General features: G+C 35.5%; 1 protein-coding gene across 1 annotated transcript in view; it reads left to right on the forward strand.

The window, feature by feature from the left end:
- Positions 1-12,785: 12,785 nt before the first annotated feature.
- LOC127644466 (E3 ubiquitin-protein ligase NEURL1-like) overlaps positions 12,786-20,809 on the forward strand; it is a 58,189-nt gene continuing 50,165 nt past the window's right edge. Inside the window, exon 1 of the mRNA XM_052127659.1 lies at positions 12,786-12,958. Within this exon, the coding sequence (XP_051983619.1) occupies positions 12,925-12,958 (34 nt within the window). The 5' untranslated portion in view covers positions 12,786-12,924. The remainder of the gene's footprint in view (positions 12,959-20,809) is intronic.

Raw genomic sequence — 20,809 nt, forward strand, 5'->3', positions numbered from 1 at the left:
AGAAATAGCCATAACATTCTAAATGTCTCTAAATCATCTCTAAACTACATAATGTGCATTGTGACTGAAATGCTGGTTTATCCTCATTCGCGTACAGTATGTCCAAGTATTTTGGTTATTAAGTTAGAATACTGTACAAAACTAATATAATGCAATATCATAGAGGAGGACAATTATCTTTAATGATATTGCAGCAATTATCCAGATATTTCATGAGATTATTAAGCAAACTGTTATCAACTCCTACATGCCAACTGAATAAAATAAGGCAATCATTTACATTTCATACAGTGTTTAGTGGGAGATATGATTGATTCAAACATTAAAAGTGGTTGCTCTGATTATGTATTATTGTATTTCAGTTGTAATAATAAAGTCTTAATTAACATTATGGTTATTTAACATATTTAAATATAACTGGTAAATATAGACTAACAAACATTTCACAACTAAAAGGGTATTGTTCTTTCAGTTTTTAACAGTTTGTGTTTTTGTAATAGGCCAATACTAAAATGTCCAGAAATATAGTGCTGTCTCAATGTCAGAGCATCTCTGTCCTTGGAAAACCTACTTAAACCTGTTTTTAATTCAGATTAATTAAATTAATGTTCCAACTTAAAACCTCTTCTGTGTCCTTTCAACAACTGGGAAGAAAAACATTCACCTTGAAAAGCATGTAATGTCAGGCTGTCCAGGCTAGAACTGTGACCAACACAATCAGTGCTGAGATATGAGAGCAGCATTTGGCATATGTGTAATATGACTGTCAGGGGCTGACCAGATTTTTAAATATGTAACAGTTTTCTTGTAACCACACAGGGCCTTGAGGGACTCTCGGGTTTGTGATCAAATCTGTAATGGTGTGTAAGTTTGACTGTCTAACTTCATCCACTGTGGTTTGCCTCCAGAGTTCAGTGACTGATTGGCCCAAATGTAATCCTGAAACCACAGAGAGTATTAGAGTTAATACTTGTGGCTTCATCTCATTGGATATGCTTTAGCACCAAATCACAGTCAGATATATGTGAGACGCTCAAATGTTTGTGTTTTAAGAGAGTTTTAAACAGAAACAGACTTTCTTACTTTGTTTAAAGCAGCATATGGTTTAGTCACTATTGCGCAAAGATAAAGATATGCATTACAGCCTACAATGTTTGTGGCCATGGTTACAAATGTTTTGTTGATGTTTGTTTAATGTTAAACTTTCTATTTTAGTAGGAGTCAACCATTTACAGCAAGAGTCGGAAACCTTTTTGACACAAAGTGCCCTTTTTAAGTTTCCTTGTTAATCACTGTGATTTACTGACCTCTGATTTATAGCTATGCTTCAGTTATGCAGCAGTAAAGGCTGCCAAGTCCTTGGTTTTAACCATGGAATTGGGCTAGAGTTGGCATAGACTGATTGAAAAGTTTTGCTGCTGAAATCGGACTGTGCTTACCAAAATTTGATTCACTGTCCCCCAATAGTGAAAGCTGGAATTGTTGTTGAACGTATAGGCGCTCTCTTACTCATTACATTACATTTACTTTGTTACAATGGACGGGGTTCCTGTCGTTACATTACTAGGTTTATTTTAATTAATGCTTAATTTTTTGAGAGATTGAGAGACAAAAAGCTATGAAACAGCAAAAGTATTAATTATTAAACATGATCTTGCTTTGGTTTATATTTCAGCATTATATATAATGTCCCTGTGTAATATTGTCCACGTTTTCACCGTAATAATTACTAGAAAGGTTTCAAAACCTCTCTTCTTATTGACAAGTTCATCCAGATCTGACAAGAGCCTTTAAAGGGATAGTTCACCCAAAAATGAAAATTCTCTTATCATTTGCTTATCCTCATAGCAGATTTATATGGCTTTCTTTCATCTGCTGGACTCAAATGAAGATTTTTAGAGACATTTCTCAGCTCCTTTTGTCTATACAATGCAAGCGAATGGGTGCCAATATTTTAAAGCTCAAATAAATCACAAAAAATTACAACTGTAATCCATAAGACTCCAGTGATTAAATCCATATCTTCAGAAGCGATGTGGTGTGGATGAGAAACAGATCACTTTCACATTCTTCTTCTTTTCTTTTTTTTTTTGGTGATCCACATACTTCTCTTCAGCAAAAAATGACTTAAATATTTATCTGTTTCTCCCCCACACCTATCATGTCACTCCTGAAGAAATGAGTTTAACTACTGGAGTCATATGGATTACTTTTATGGTGCCTGCATTTGCTTTTTGGGGTATCAACATTTTGGCACCCATTCACTAGCATTGCACTGACTCTAAAAATCTTAATTTGTGTTCTGCAGAAGAAAGGAAATCATACACCTCTGAGATGGCATGAGGGTGAGTAAATGATGAGAGAATTTTCATTTTGGGGTGAACTACTCCTTTAAAGTGATAGCTCAGCCGTAATTTAATATTCCATCATCATTTCCCTAACCTCATGTTGTTCCAAACCCATGTAATCCTTTGTATTCTGTCGAACTCAAAATACATTAGACAGAATGTTAGGGACTGACAGTCTCGGTCACCATTCACTTTCAATATATATATATATATATATATATATATATATAATCACATTCACTGACAGTAAATGGTGATTCAGGCTAACATTCTGTCCAAAATCTTAGAATTTTTAAATTGTGTTGCATAGAAGAAAGAATGTCATATGGGTTTGGAACAACATGATGGTGAATGATGACAGAATTTTCATTAATAATGAAAATAATAAAAATATCAATTCTGTAATACATGTTAAATGTGTATTATGTAATGGAATGCAGGGAGTTAACGTCCATTATGCCATTTGTGAAAGTAGCGAGTTACTCACAATTACTCTTTTAATTGGATACTTTCTTACTCTTTGTGGCATGGGGGGCGTGGTCATGTGTCTGTCTGCAGGAGAGGGAAAGTGGTAAGGCTCATCACCTGGGTTGTAATTATTGTAACACCTGTCTCTCATTATAGTGATGGCAGAGGGAGACCTGTTAAGTCATGCCAGAGCATCAGAGAGGGAGAGAGAGTAGCCGAAGGAAGTGGTGTGTGCGTATCTGCACCATATTAAAAAGACTGCATTTATATTTGAGTTGGCTACTGAAAGCCTATTTTGGTTTATATGTGTGTGTGAAAGAAAGATGAACCTCATCTGTTTGCTGTCTCCTGACTCCTCCATTGCCCACCAACTTTGAGTTATCACACTCTCACTCAAGTAATTATTTATGTTAGCACTTTTACTTCCATTTGAGTAATTGTTTTTGAGTAAAAGTTATTGTACTTTTACTTGACTTATAGTTTTTGGCTACTCTGCATGTGAGCTCATGTTTCCGGGTTAAATGTCCACAGAGTGGTGCCAAAAGTGACTCTACCCCCTCACCCAAACCACAATAAAACTATCAGTGGAGTAAAATTGTAAAACAGAAATGCTTCAGCTCAGCCATATTCTTAGGATGACTGGTGTGAATGGCTCTCGAGGTCATTCCACAGCATCTCTATTGGGTTAAGGTCTGGGCTCTGACTGGTCCACTCCAAAAGGTGTTGATGTTTACGGTCATTGTCCTGCTGCATCCCCAACTTTTTCTGAGCTTCAGCTGGAACACAGCCACCCTGACATTATCCTGTCCTGACACTATCCTTGATGATGGCAAGAATTCTAGGCCCTGAAGCAGCAAAGCAGCCCCAAATCATGATGCTCCCTCCACCTGACTTCACCATTTGGAGGATGTTTTCATGTTGGTATGTTTCTGAATGTAAAATTCTGTCATTATGCTTCAAAATGAACAGATGTTCTTTTAACATTCATATCCAACTGCTTTCGATTGATAAACTTAAAATTTTAAATAGATTAGTATTTCATCAGAAGATCCCTCAGGCACCACTACTTTGGCTGTCTCTGGGCCCGCAATGCAGTTTTGTATAGACTAGATTGACCGTTTAGGAGTTTGTATTTTATTTATTTTATTTTGCCTACTTGGAATTTAAAAAACATGTGAAAATGTGAATGTATATTGTGATAAATATCGATATCGAACAATATGAAAAAGAAAATTGTGATAATATTTTTGGCCTTATTGCCCAGCCCTACATACAGTACATTTCTAACGGTGGATGTGCTTGTCAGCAATTTGGCTAAATGCGGTTGATTTCAGGGTACATAAAATTTTGAAAGCAATATGTTGATATTCTCGTGTCTTAATTTGGCATTGGGACTCTAAACTCTGTGGCATATTTCATCTTGTTTTGATTGGTCAGTTGGCTTGTTTTGATCATTGCGCTGTCTTTGTAACACAGACCTGGTAACCCTGGCCACACAGACCTTTCACTAGTCATCTCATTAGAACCCCAAGCCCTCTGTTCTAGCCAAACACCCTTGACCAAAACCAGAAACATGTGTTGCCCAGTAAACTAATATAACATCCATGTGGTTATCTGCAGGATAGAATGACTATAATAGTTGTTAGTGACCTGCTGCTGCAAAGTTCAAAGTAAAATCTTTGCATTCCACCATCATGTTAACAAAATGAATTGGCCACAATCCAAATCAGGTGCCAAAATCAGCCCAGACAGTGTCCAAACGTACTCATGAACTGACCACAATAATGTCACGGTTTTCTGGTCCAGTTCTGGAGGATGATTTTAAAAAACGCAAACATCAACATGGCCCCTGACTGATGAAAAATCGAATTTGACTCAACAAAATATATGAAAATATGGAACAGATGGAGCATATTAACACTAATATAATGAATAATAAACAGCCTGTTATGATCGGAACTGCAATCTCCAAGATCCACGTGGCTTCTGAAAGTAATACCACATGGACCACAGGATGGTGGGCCTGAGATGATGACTAATAGACTAGAGATAGCAAATAAATTATTCATCCATCCATCCATCATATACATGTATGGTATATGTTGAACCATTTGAATCCTACTTTTCCAGTATATCTACAATATAAGGCTCAAACAAGCTATAGTATTTCCTGCTGTGTGTGTGTGTGTGTGTGTGTGTGTGTGTGTGTGTGTGTGTATGTGTGAGTGTGTATTTATCACTTTGTGGGGACCAAATGTCCCCACAATTTTTGACCTTGTGGGGACATTTTCTCGGTCTCCATGAGGAAAACAGCTTATAAATCATACTAAATTATGTTTTTTGAAAATGTAAAAATGCAGAAAGTTTTCTGTGAGGGTTAGGTTTAGGGTTAGGGTTAGGTTTAGGGGATAGAATATAAAGTTTGTACAGTATAAAAACCATTATGTCTATGGAAAGTCCCCATAAAACATGGAAACACTGTGTGTGTGTGTGTGTGTGTGTGTGTGTGTGTGTGTGTGTGTGTGTGTGTGTGTGTGTGTGTGTGTGTGTGTGTGTGTGTGTATTATTAAGCCTGAATGACAGATCCTATTACCACCTGACTCTCATCACCTCTCATTGGTCCACTGTGAGCTCACGACTGTCTTTTCTTAAAGCCAGGACACACTGAGATAAGAGGATATTATTTATGACATTAATCAAATGACTAACGACAGTCTACGAGATACACTAATAGATATGCAGATGGACATTAACAATAAACTTGAAATTGAGTTTCATTGACAGACCATGTGTATGGGTGACTCAGAATTGTACTGGCACTTGCAGAATATTCCATAGTATTACCATGTTTTTGAACATGTAACATGGTAATATATATGGTATTCTTTGAAATACCTTAAAGTACAGTGTAAATACCCTGTTAACAATCTGTTGCAATGTTATATAAGTATTGTATTACCATCTACATTTTTTTTTTTTTTTTTTGCAATATCTTGAACATGGCATCCTGCTGTACAACAGATCTGTATTTGAATGGTCTTTTTGTTTAAAGACTTTATGTGTGTGTGTGTGTGTGTGCATGTGTATAGAACCTCCTCGGCCTCACATTGCAGCTGCCTCCATATTTAGTTACTGCAGTGACTCAGGAGAAAGAGAGAATCATCCTTCCTTCTCTTCAGTTTGGAGAACAGGGCACTGCAAAACATCACACTAGTGGATTTACTTCACTTATAAATAATGATCATAGTATTGCCATGGTTTTTGGACATGTTTTCTTTTATTTTTGTATTTATTTTTTTATGTGGATGCTTAATTGCCCCTAAAATTATATTTATTTTCATTGCAAATGTTTATATATATCAGCATTGATTTTGAATGCACATATTTCAGTGTAAAATCATTTAATGTAGTTAAATGTATGTGCATTTACAATGTTTTTCTTTATCTGTCTGCATGAACATGTGTGATTTGAGTTCTCTGCGAACCTGATCACTGGTTGTCGTGGAAACCTCGATTACTCCGCAGCTGCTGTTCAGCAGTAGATGATGGCAGTAAAAACAAGAGTGCGCACACACCCTCTCATTCTCACCAACTATCACACAAATAGACACACCTTTGGGGGACAGGGAGTGTTTACTCAATACATTTCAGCATGCACAGCACCATGACACCAGCAGCAATGTCTGTCCTTGATCAATATAATCAAGCTAAATTTGGCACTGGCTTGCAGTTTTCTTATCTAACACCAAACAGCAAGAAGGAGATACACCAAAATGATCATTCAGGACAGTGAAATGCATTCTAATTTCAGAATATGACAACACTGTTTCAAAAGACACATCTTTAAATACACATATGAACAATATTCTTTCACTTTTTACCCCTTTATGAGGCAATTTAATGAAATTTGCAGCATTCGCTGAAATCTCCAATTCATTCCTGTGGTACCTTTTTTATAGCTTATCTGACCAAGCAACTGGAACCAAGGAGGGTGGAGCTTGGCGATGGTTAATTCAACATCAGCAATTAAAGAACATTCAGACCCTGCCAAGCAACATTTAGATCAATTAGTTTTTAATCCACATGTCAGGAAAAGTCCATATGGTCAGCTATAAACGCCAGCAATTGCCTTTCAGATACAAAATAGTTCTGGCTCTCCTTCTATCAACCAACAGGGAACATGGGAGAAAGAAGGCAAACCAAGCTGCCAATGTAATCAGATCTCTTAGGATGAAATATGGCATGCAGTGAGAGATACACTATCCATGGCTGGGCTCCAAAAGAACACAAAAACATGAGTCATATAGGGGCTATTCACAAGCAGACTTGGGGGGGGGGGGGGGTAACGGAATACTTGTAATGGCGTTACATATTCAGGATACAAAAAAATGTCTAAGAGTAATATGTTCCAGTAACATAAAAACCCAACTAACAACTATTATACAAAACAACTACTCAGTCCTTTGTTTTCCCCTACTTATTTATTTACTTTTTCATTGGACTGTTGTATAAAAGCAACATCACACTCGCAATTGTGGTGTATCGTCCATCAGCACGGATGTAAATACCTGCGGCCAAATCAGACAGCTGGACATACCACACTCTTGCTCGTATTGTATTGCTTTAATAGCTAAATCACTCATAGCATTATTCAAACATGATGATGTTTGCATCCAGAAGTCATAATTAAAAGTCTTCAAGATCATATTGCTTTTCTATTGACTTTATTCATATATGTGACCTTGAGGTGATCCAAAAGTTATTAAAAGTAATCTGATTACATTATTTTCTTATTGTGATAAATGGAATAAGCCACTGATTACATTTATTATTTAGTAATTATTATTTGTAATTGAGGGGCGGCTGTGGCTCAGGTGGTAGAGTGGGTCGGCTACCAATCGCAGGGTTGGTGGTTCGAATCCCGGCCCACACGGCTCCACATGCCGAAGTGTCCTTGGACAAGACACTGGAACCCCGATTGCTCATAATGGCAGGCTAGCACCTTGCATGGCAGCTCTGCCGCCATTGGTGTGTGAATGTGAGTGTGGATGGGTGATTGGGACACAGTGTGAAGCACTTTGGTAACCTCTAAGGTTAATAAAAAAGTGCTATATAAGTGCAGACCATTTACCATTTATTGCATCCGTCTGCACAGTATTTGAATTTGTTTGTTTATTTAAACACGCATTAGACCAACATATTTGATCAATGCATTTTAAGATGCAGTGTCAAATGAAAAAATTGTTCAACTTAAAAACACACCTCAATACACTTACAAAAGTAACTTGCAAGAGCACGTCCTATGTGAACAACCCCTTCGTTTACAAGTAACTATATTATCATCTGTTGATATGATACATTCTAATGCTTGGTGGAAAAATAATGTGTTTCTTTTTTTTTATCTGGTGAAATAAATACCTATTTATTCTGCTTCCCCTCAAAACAATTAATTAGACTGATACCTTAGACTAAGAGCATTAGCAGGTTTAATATCATTATTAGCTCTAATTATAAATGGTGAATTGAGGTATCTTGACATAGGGTGAGCAATATAATGGATTGTTCAATTAGTAAGAGCCTCACCAAAGTGTTTTTGTCTCTCTGAGTGCATTATGTAAAACAATATGCTTCTGGAATTAAAGGAGAGAGGGGCATTCTCGTGACAACCTTGTGAAGCTATACAAAGGCAACGCACACACAGCCTCAGCAAACTCGACTAAAGTCAGATCTGCAAAGGAACATTCTCACTTTGGGATTTGATTCTTAAAAGTCAGCATAATTAACCTTGGCTCACTCCCCAGCAATCAAATGCAGTCTGGGGATCTGCTGCATTTTTTGTCAAGTCATCCATTAATGCTGTTGCAGCATCAGTTGTCTCTTGGTCTTAATGAGGATAATGTTTCATGGACTGTTTGCAGGTTGAGCTCTAATTACAATGTGCTTCTAGTAATTTCATGTTTCAAAGTTGTGTGTACTGTATCCATTTCATTGATATATGAAATAGGAAATTGAAGTAAATAAAGACATTTATTTTTGCAATACTATTAGTGAGATTGTTTGAAACAGCAAACTAGTCTCACGACAACTCATAATAATTTTTACAAGATTGCAAAATCATATCATACGACTTGGCTTATACAAAATTGTATGACTTTTAATTCCAAAATGAGCAGCCAATTAATGGACAGAATTTAAAATCGATGCAATAGCTAGCCCGCAACACTTTATTTAAGAAAGAAATCGACTGTAAACAAATTAGGTTACTAATTCCATGTTTATTTAGGCAATACAAATTAGTATTTGTAGGTGAACTATTCCTTTAGCATTAGGAGTACCTGGAATCAGATTGGCTGGGATCAGTGATGTACATACTGTAACGTAAAACATATAAAAAACATGTTGTTTACCTATGCTACAACGGTTGAAAACTGTTTGCTCTTGCAATGTGGCCATGGAATTATTACTTCCTTTTAAATCTTATCAATGAAACCTGAGTTTATCAACCTGCACACTCTATATGTGTAGATATAATAATATATTTGACAAGTAATCTTCCAGGAAATTGTGATATAAAATTTGAAATCAACTTAGCGCCAAATAGCTCCAACAGTCTTAACATAACTCCTAAAACAGCACTGTAAACCCTAATGTTCAAAGTAATTAATTGTTTTGAGTATAGGGTAAAAATAAATAAACAAATATAAATATATTAACCTTGATGAGTATTTAGAGCTTTCTCATTCTTTTGAGTTCACGAACTGAGGCCTTTTAAGTAACCTGAATTGTTTCATTGTTTTGAGATTAATGAACTTGTCTCTTTAAATTTTACAGGAACTTATATTTAACTGAAACTGGGTATGGAATTTCTATTTCCCATCATGATTTGCATTGCACTCAACAGAGAGAGTAAATGTGAAAATTAAGTGTTATATAATGTGTCTTTGTGCAAGATGAATGTAAAGGGGGAAACTAGTGTTTAATGTTTGTTGTGTTATTTAGAATAGTTTCTGTTATGGGGTTACAATTGGTAAATAGTGGAGCTTGAGCTTATCTTTAGGATAGGTACAATTTCAAATTGTTCTACATTATATTGCTTTACTTGTTGAGCAATTGCTATACTAATCAAAGCATAGCATTAGCAATTAGCATGCATTCAGCATGCTAGCATTCACTGTGCTAGCTGGTTCTAGCAAGTTAGTTTCCCTCTACTTGAAGTGAAGTTGAGCTTACGTGACTATTTTAAGTTCAGCAAAAGAGTTCCATTTAAAGTCAAGTGCCATTACAATGTATGAGTCTACTCAATATTTTAAGTTAAGAGCAATTCATATCTATGTGTAGTACAAAACCAAAATCTGAATCAATTAACTTGATCTTGGGAGTTTATTTACTTAAAAATGTTGATGTAATTGATTGCAAACTTCTGCAAACTTATTAGGGTTTACAGTGAACAACACAGCAAACTTGGACTGCTTAGAGGAGGATTTTGTAGTTAGTTTGTCATATATTTTAAAGGGATCCCGTCTTCCACAGTGCTACTAATGAAAGCCGTATGAATTTACCCCATCCCTGACAATGGAAGAAACATAAGTGCTTGCGCGTTTCGGATATGGGCTCCCAAAATGTGTGCACCATGTGTGAGCAGAAGGGCATTTTCCACGGCACCAATCAGCCCGTCGTTGGGGAGTAAGCAATGATTTCATCAAAGTGGTGGTGTTCTGAACTGAAGGCCCATGGTTTGTTATGGTTCCCTTCAAAGTTACAATTGTTAAAAGCAGGGGGGACAGCAAAAAATAAAAAATAAAAGTAAATATTATTGCTAACGTGATTTTAGTGGATAATGCTTTCCACATAATAAGAGAGGCAATGGTGAGAATGAGTTTAATTGAGTTGATACCGAACAGGGCCTTTTTTGTTGGTCATATGTTTCACTTGTAATAGTGTAATTATCCAGCTGTTTGGTCATGTGCAATATATATATATATATATATATATATATATATATATATATATATATATATATATATATATATATATATTTATATAATGAATACTTTATTTGAGTATTTCTATTTTGAGTTGCATTTGTTCCCTTATGTCAATTCTAAAATGTTGTTATTTAAGATTAGCTGCAATTGTCCCTGGAACTGTATCATAAATAGTATTGGAGTATGGAAGACTGAGAGGTGTTTGGGAAAGATACAGTGGAAGTGAATGGTTCGGAACAAACATAAGGGTGAGTAAATTATGTCAGAATTTGCATTTGTTAGTAAACTAACCCTTTAAGGTTAGGAACACCTGGTCTCAAATCTGTGTACTTGTACTCATAGAGTTTTATGTAAGGAGTGCTTTGGTTAGTAGGTTTATCTGGGATCAGTAATGAAAATGTAGGCATTTTTATTTGCAATGCCTAAAACAAATGAGACTGTATTCCCAGAAGCCTGAGTGAATGATGCTTTCTCATTAGATATATACTGCTTATATGTGGAGCGGGATGGCCATATGGACTTTGTTTGGAGATATTTATCTCAAACATGACATAATTTTCCCATAAGCACATCTCAGTGGATGGCAAAAAAAACAAAACAATAAGATATAAAGTCAGTGACTGACTGATGAATATTATCTTTTATACATCTTCTGCGTTGCATTGTGAATTTATCGAGATAAAAATTATTATGGAATAGTTATCAGACAATCGTCTTTTGTGTCTTTATGTTAGCATGTGAAACGTTGGGGGAAACACACCCACACAGCACAATTCCTCTTTTTTTTATCTGAAAGCTATATTTCCTCTTGAGATAACTGTTTTGGCTCAAATGCAACAAAGAAGAGTGTATGTGCTTTTGAGACTCCTTTTTGTTCCTCTGCATGTAGTGTTGTGTTAAATGAAATATTAGTATGTTAGTATAAATATAAATATAAAATGTAATAATATACAACATAGGCTTGTTAATAAAGCCTATCTGAGACCAATGTTTGTTAATATTAATGTTTAAATGTAATTTAATATTTTAATATAATTAATAATACAAATAATTACTGAGTACATCCTACACTTTCAGAAATACATTTAGTCATAATATTAATAACAATAATAAAATGGATGAAAATACATTTGAACATTCTTTGTAATAAGTGTCCTATCCAACAAACACTATATTTTGTTAAAATTATTCTCTGTAATGTTACTTATTCACCAAGCACAGCTATAAAATATTTAAGTTTACATCTAAAATTAAACTTTTCTGTTTTATTAAATATAATATTTATAATCTGATAATATTAATGACTATATTTGAATATAATTAATTAATGTAATTAATTAATAATATAATTAATAACACAAATAACAACTGAGGGTGTCGGACTCTTTTAAGAAATAATTTTAAACATAATAATAATAATAATAAAATAATAATATTAATAAAAGGAATGAAGTACAATTTAATTTTTATTTCCCTATAAAGTTCCCTATTCATCAAACACTACAAATTTGTTAAAATATAATAAATTTATTCATTTTTTGCTGGGTTTCAATTGTAACACAATACAAATGAGTTGTGTATTTATTTGTTTTAATTCTCTGTAATGTTTCTTATTTACCAAGCACTATAAATTGTAATAAGTAAAATATGAGTAATACAATACTAAATTTGTGGAAATATAAATTAATAATAATAATAATAATAATACATCTAAAATAAATTAAAAAAATATATATTTTAATATGTAACCAATTATAATTAAAATCGCATTTTTATTCTTTGCAATAAAAAATAATCTAAATGACTTTTTTCTTCTTTTTTTTACTGTGTCTCAGTTGGGTGTGCTGAGAAACTGACTGTAGTGGAGGGGAGCGTCAAGCCATTGGTGCGCTCGTGATGCGCTCTCATCAGACTCCACCTACTATGTAAATGTCAGTGTGGCTCTTGTGTCCGCGTGCTCACAGTCAATGAGCACCGAGGCAGGAGGAGTGTCCGACTGTTTACATCTCGTTTCGGGGGGCCGAGAGTGTTTTTCTTCTGCATGATGTCGGTGTGGAATTATCGCACTCTCAACCTTTGAGAAATAAACGCGGCCAGCACAAAAAGTGACCCAGCGTTGAGACATGGGAGGCCAGATAACCCGAAACGCCTTGTATGGTGAGGAACTGCGTTAAGGATCCACATATAACAGCTGAATGGAGAATGATGGTCCTTCTCTTTGCCTGTAGATGAAGCGTCTGATACAGTATGCGCTGGTTCTCTTGTGTTGCAAAGAATAGGTATAGGCTATCAAAGGAAATTGAGAGGAAAAACGGCTGCCTTTAAATTCCAAATAGATGCTAAAATATTTGAAAACTAAAATGCACGGATTAGTACGTTAATACGGGCTATATTTATATATGAGATATTGCGTTTAAAGAATCGATTCCTTTCGGAGCGCGTCTTCGCGTACAGGCGTTCATGCGTGTGAACGCGCCTTACATCAGACGTGTTTCCCTTCCCTGAACGCCTAAGAAAAGGGAAGGGAATTTGTGGGGATTCCCTCTGTTGTTAGAAATGCGGATTTTCCCCTACGTTTATTTCAGTTTACAAGCAAGAGAACACAACTGAATCAATAAATCAATTGAATAACCCGACAGCACATATAAATGCTGGGGTGTTGGTTATACAGAGTAGCTCTATTTTCTGATATGTCCTGAAATTCATGTTCAGGATATTAGGCTGCTGGAACATTTGGCACAAGTTGATCAAGTGCTGGAAAGGTTGATGTTTTCCATTAGACTGCAGGGTGAATTATTTTACATTTCTGAATGTAACTGAAACACACATGAGCAGTTGGGTTTATGCAAATCTTTCTTTAGCTTACACTCTTTCTCTGTGAATGCATCTGATTGGCCTAGAGTTAATCTGAACCCTTGGTGGACCTGACACATTTGACCATTAGTTCTAATTAAAGCACTATATTAGATCCAATTAGGTAAATGGGGACTAGATACATTACAGTCCAGTGTATGTAAAACACATGGTGTTAGTAGACAGTGTCCTTTTAGGCCAGAAACGTACTTTGTGTAAGGATGCAGATGAGTGCAATGGGAAATGCACTTTCCCATTGTTCACAACGGTGCTGTATGCAATTGTTTTGGAAAACCAGGCATAAAATGTCCCTACTACCTAACAGATTTCACTGAAATTGGTGTTCTTCTATTGAGTCGCACTGGTGATTTGAAAATTGACAATAGAAGATGCTAAACCACACAATAGCACCCCTGGTGGCAATGCTGAGAATTCATCACATTCTTGTGTTGGGTTATAAGTTGCGTTTTGACACATTTCGGAAAGCAACTACGTGAAATTGAACTTGCATTGCTAGATTTTTTATTAACGTATATTTTTTGGCCTCCGTCTTTCATTGGTCAAACAAACAGAGAGTCCCGCCCCAAACTCACGCCACTGGATGAGCCATTATTGTTGTGTCTGGCTGTTCGATAAACCTACAAATGACTTATATTTGTCTCTGCATTTTGTGAAAAGGAGATTGAAAAAAATTACTCGCATTTAAAATGTAATCTTTATACTTGTTCTGAGATCAAATTATAGATAATTAAAGTTTATCCAATGTTATAAAAAAAGTTTGTATTTGTATTTTAATTGTTTTACTACTTTTATAGATAGGAGAGTGTAAAGAAAATGCCCTAATGCTATTTTAATTCAAAATCAAAAGAAGCAAATAAGAAATTATAGTTTGCATATTGAAAATGAAACCTAAAAATGGACTTTTTACATTGTGATATTAATTTCATGACAGTTATGCACATTTTACCCCCCACTTCTCATTATCGAACCACGAAAAAAGACAGTCTTTATGATATACTCATTACCACAACATGGAAAAATTATATATTATATAAATAGCATATTTTTACTATAAATCTCCACTTTCATTTCAACATTCTTCTTTTGTATTTGGCGATACGCATTATTTGTGCACATCGCCACCTACTGGGTAGGGAGGAGAATTTATAGTAAAAAAGGACTTAAATATTGATCTGTTTCTCACCCACACTTATCATATCGCTTCAGAAGATATGTATTTAACCACTGGAGTCATATGGATTACTTTTATGCTTCCTTTATGTGCTTTTTGGGGATTCAAAGTTCTGCTCACCATTCACTTGTAATCTATGGACCTACAGAGCTGAAATATTCTTCTAAAAATCTTCATATGTGTTGAGCAGAAGAAAGAAAGTCATACACATCTGGGATGGCATGAGGGTGAGTAAATAATGAGACAATTAAAATTTTGGATAATGAAAAATTGATCATTGATTATTCATTAACATCCCCAAATAGCACCTAGTCTCAAAATGCCAAAAGCACTTCTAAGCCTACAGATGATTATTTATTTTAAAGAAGGATGACTTACACCTGGTATAGCTCATATTTAAATGTTGGTATGATGTATACCTGCCGGCTTTTCTTTCCAGTTCCTCTTTTTGAGTTAGGGATTGTTTTCTTGTTCGTACAGCAGGCTGACAGTGGAAATAAATTGCATATCCTGGTACGCAAGTATCTTTCACATCAGATAAAGTACAGTGGCTCATCTGATCTCTGTAGTGGCATGGTTGTCATCTTCTCATACTGTGTACTTGAAACCTGTCCAGAACTGTGAACAAGCTTGTCTGGTTTGTAGTGTTTAAGCCTGATATAGACACTTTATGTATGAGTGTAGGACTGTAGGTTGTTATTTATGCACCTTTCACTCTGGAACATATCTTGCGCTTTCAGGAAGGAAAGATATGAATAATAAGAAGTTATTTTTATAAAGGTTGTTCAAAATGGAACATTATGGTATTTGCTCCAAATTCTTCCCCCGAAATTGGACCAGCAGCAGTGTGAAGGCTCTATCGAAACAGGAACATATTTGAATGCAAAAGTTAAGTTTGCATGTGATTTTTTTGCATATTCAAATTCTGTTCACTTCTAGACTAGTCTAATCTACTTTAAACATTTTGGAATAACCTTTATTAAGAACATTATGTAAGATTACTTCATAACGGCTAACAGATATTTACTTAATGTTTTACATATCTTTATGCAGTATATTTGCCTGTACTTAATGTTCACTATACAATGTTTTAAACACTAAATGTTTTATCAGTGCTGAGTCAGTTACTTGGTGCTAATTTGACTAATCCATCATTATAAATTGTTAAATCGCTGCACCAAGCATTAAAATAACTAAATCAATACCATGGCATTGATTATTTTGTTGAAACCACAACAAGACAGCCATGCACAAACAACATAAGGGAACTGTTAGCATTGGAGCTGACGTTTGTTTGGAAATGGAATTTTAAATGGGGCCTGTAGTGATTGATTATCAGTGATTGGTCGACACACAGGCGAGGATGGCTATGCAACTGTGGTGAGAGATTATTGGAGACTAGGAGAAGGCGAGCAGAGGAGCTGCTCTTATCTGGAATCCTTGCTGTGGTTACATTGCACAGTTACCATGGTGTGACAGAAACATATGTCTGCGGGTCAGGTGCTGATGCTGCTAAGTAACCATCCGTTACACCTCTTTGACCGCGGAGCATAACATCCTTGATGAGTCACTTAATCTCACAGCAGAAATGAAGTGACACCACCACACGCTGGTACGAATCATCACCTGGAAGCAAGTCGTGGCAGAAGAGCACAGATTAATATGCAGTGCACTCATTCAAGCATAAAGGTATTTTATTGCCACGCAACCAGATAGTTGCTAATTGTGTTCAGAACAAAATTACAAGTACAGTATATGCTCACCCCAGGAGCAAGACAATAATGCAAAACATGGACACTTATATAACTGTTAATCTCTTTATTAGGGCCTAGATTTATAGAGATACCTTTATATTTGCACTTGCCAAACAAAAAGCACTAGCTATAAAACTGAGCTAGGAACAGCAAAAAATGGATGGATCAATCTCACGAAAAATGAGCCTGTGTCACATTTCACCCCAAATAAAAATAAGAAATTATATTTTGCATATAGCAAATGAAGCATATTACGATTTTCTTTATACAATTTGTTCCTCACGTTTAACATGGTATAAAATATCACATACAGGTGAAACTCGAAAAATTAGAATATCGTGCAAAAGTTCATTAATTTCAGTAATTCAACTTAAAAGGTGAAACTAATATATTATATAGACTCATTACAAGCAACGTAAGATATTTCAAGCCTTTATTTGATATAATTTTGATGATTATGGCTTACAGCTTATGAAAACCCCAAATTCAGAATCTCAGAAAATTAGAATATTGTGAAAAGGTTCAGTATTGTAGGCTCAAAGTGTCACACTCTAATCAACTAAACACCTGCAAAGGGTTCCTGAGCCTTTAAATGGTCTCTCAGTCTGGTTCAGTTGAATTCACAATCATGGGGAAGACTGCTGACCTGACAGTTGTGCAGAAAACCATCATTGACACCCTCCACAAGGAGGGAAAGCCTCAAAAGGTAATTGCAAAAGAAGTTGGATGTTCTCAAAGTGCTGTATCAAAGCACATTAATAGAAAGTTAAGTGGAAGGGAAAAGTGTGGAGGGAAAAGGTGCACAAGCAGCAGGGATGACCGTAGCCTGGAGAGGATTGTCAGGAAAAGGCCATTCAAATGTGTGGGGAGCTTCACAAGGAGTGGACTGAGGCTTCAAATGTCGTATTCCTCTTGTCAAGCCGCTCCTGAACAACAAACAACATCAAAAGCGTCTTACCTGGGCTAAAGAAAAAAAGAACTGGTCTGTTGCTCAGTGGTCCAAAGTCCTCTTTTCTGATGAGAGCAAATTTTGCATCTCATTTGGAAACCAAGGTCCCAGAGTCTGGAGGAAGAATGGAGAGGCACACAATCCAAGATGCTTGAAGTCCAGTGTGAAGTTTCCACAGTCTGTGTTGGTTTGGGGAGCCATGTCATCGGCTGGTGTTGGTCCACTGTGCTTTATTAAGTCCAGAGTCAATGCAGCCGTCTACCGGGACATTTTAGAGCACTTCATGCTTCCTTCAGCAGACAAGCTTTATGGAGATGCTGACTTCATTTTCCAGCAGGACTTGGCACCTGCCCACACTGCCAAAAGTACCAAAACCTGGTTCAATGACCATGGTATTACTGTGCTTGATTGGCCAGCAAACTCGCCTGACCTGAACCCCATAGAGAATCTATGGGGCATTGCCAAGAGAAAGATGAGAGACATGAGACCAAACAATGCAGAAGAGCTGAAGGCCACTATTGAAGCATCTTGGTCTTCCATAACACCTCAGCAGTGCCACAGGCTGATAGCATCCATGCCACGCCGCATTGAGGCAGTAATTAATGCAAAGGGGCCCAAACCAAGTACTGAGTACATATGCATGATTATACTTTTCAGAGGGCCGACATTTCTGTATTTAAAATCCTTTTTTTTATTGATTTCATGTAATATTCTAATTTTCTGAGATTCTGAATTTGGGGTTTTCATAAGCTGTAAGCTATAATCATCAAAATTATATCAAATAAAGGCTTGAAATATCTTACTTTGCTTGTAATGAGTCTATATAATATATTAGTTTCACCTTTTAAGTTGAATTACTGAAATTAATGAACTTTTGCACGATATTCTAATTTTTCGAGTTTCACCTGAACAAGTCAGCACTGCAATCAAATGGTTTGGCTCAACTATTCAGTATCTCTCAAAAAATTTAAACACACCAGCAACGACGACCACATCTCGTATCATGTATGTCTGTGAAAGATGAATGAGCCAATGAGACTATGTTCTGGGTGGGGCGACACATATAGCTCCACCCCATATTTAGCTCTGCCTCATTCTGCAGGCTGCAGCCAGGTACTTCTCAGGATTCTCCCAGCATTAATGGGAAGCTTGATATAACTAACCTGTAAAAACAGGAATAACTCAAAAGGGCTGTCAAAATAAAAGTCCCACTAACATGAAAGCTCTATTCAAATGAATACGTGAAATTGAAGACAGAAAAATGTAACTACTGTATAAAAATGTTATATTCAAAAAGTGCCAATAATACTCATAATAACAATTATGTATTATTAAATGGTTGTATAATTATTATTATTATTATTTGTTAGCAATATCACAAACACAAGCAGCCTTGTGCCATAGGCGATCAGATTTCATTAATACTGTGAAGCTCTTTTGTGCAGAATTTATTTTACCAAAAATGAATCAAATTATGTAAAAAATAATGAAAAAAAATAAATAAATAAAATCCATCCATCCATCCATCCATCGTCAACCGCTTATCCTGTGTACAGGGTCGCGGGGGGCTGGAGCCTATCCCAGCTATAAAATAAAATAAAACATATAAATATATATATATATATATATATATATATATATATATATATATATATATATATATATATATATATATATATATATATATATATATATATATATATATCACTATATATGTATATATACATATATATATGTATATATAGTGATTGTATAAATTTGATTAAATACCAAATCTTTTGCTTTTTATTTGTTGATTATAGTATCGATTTAGTGTTGATACTGAGGCAGGGCTGGACTGGTAATCTGGCATACCGGGCATTTTTCTGGTGGGTCGACGTACTTTGGGGCCAATCAGGGGCAGACTGGCCATTGGGAGAACCGAGTGGGCCGGTGGGTCGGTCCGCGAAATGTGCGGGGAAAGGAATGGGCCGCGACAAACAAAAACCTTTTGATCACGATGTATATTATATATATATGCATATCATTTTATAAATACAATTTCAATAATATAACATGGTTTTTGCAATATATATAAATATACAGTGTTAATTAATTCTATATTGGTGAAATATTAGATGTAACCAAATAGAAAATAATACATAAATAAAATTAAAAGAAATAATCAAAACGGTTGTGTATGACATCATAGTATGAGATCATTATCTACAAGAAATAATACAAAAAATGCAATAACACATTATGCATATCTAGTATTATATTGTTATACTTTTGTAGAAACATCTCCATCTTTAGGTTAACTGGCTATTCTTGCATTGTAATATGCAACATGATCATGTTCTGGATGCCTGGAAGGCGCACTCAAAATTAAGCCAACAAAATAAACACGTGTGAAAGATCATAATTAAGGACTTATTCTACAGCACTCTGTTTAGAGTTATTTGTGTGATGGGTTTTAGGTTTTAGTGAAGTACGTGACTCGATTTTGATAATGATTTGTTTAAAGTTGAGTCAAGTTGTTTGTACGTGGACATTTTGCAATGTTCTTTGTTTTTAAACAAATAACAATATCGACACAAGACGTCACTAGAAAGAGTTTCTCTCTTGGTCTGAGCTGTTGTTTGTTGTAAAAATAAATAAACAGGCAGTGATGTGTTCTTCTAGTGTTGATGCTTGGTGCTAAGTGAAGGAATGTCTATCGTACATCTGTTACTGGTTGATATGTGTTTGTGTGGAGAAGACTCTAGAGAGATGGCTTTGTATAGACCAAAGCCAGGAGGGTGTGTGCCTGATTGGGCGAAAACTTCCTCTGTGTTGTCCTGCCCTTTTTCAGACAATGACAGAAGCTTGGCATTGATCAGAATAACCAAATTACCAATCACATTGATGTTCAGCCATGCCTGTTGCCATGGTGATGTGCTGTGGTCACATTATGATGAGTCTTTAACTTCAGATGGTACCGTATGTTTGCCAAGTACATCATTTCTTAAGATGACCATTATAGTTAGACTAGGTTTTTGTTAAAGTATTTACCCATGTTTTGTTTTTGGATAATCTTTTTGCAAGTTTGTCAAGTTGATTATTTAGATTGTGTCATCTGATACCCAAAGCAACATTACTAATTAAGTTATATTGAGATATCAAATATTATTATCAAATTTGCATATAACCTGGCCTACTTTCTGTACATACATCTTGAGCCTATGGACACCACAGATGCAAATCTAAAGCAATTTTGCTGTCTCATTGTAGCTGTTGTT

The sequence above is a fragment of the Xyrauchen texanus genome, chromosome 5, assembly GCF_025860055.1.
Source record: "Xyrauchen texanus isolate HMW12.3.18 chromosome 5, RBS_HiC_50CHRs, whole genome shotgun sequence".
Taxonomy (NCBI): Eukaryota; Metazoa; Chordata; class Actinopteri; order Cypriniformes; family Catostomidae; genus Xyrauchen; species Xyrauchen texanus.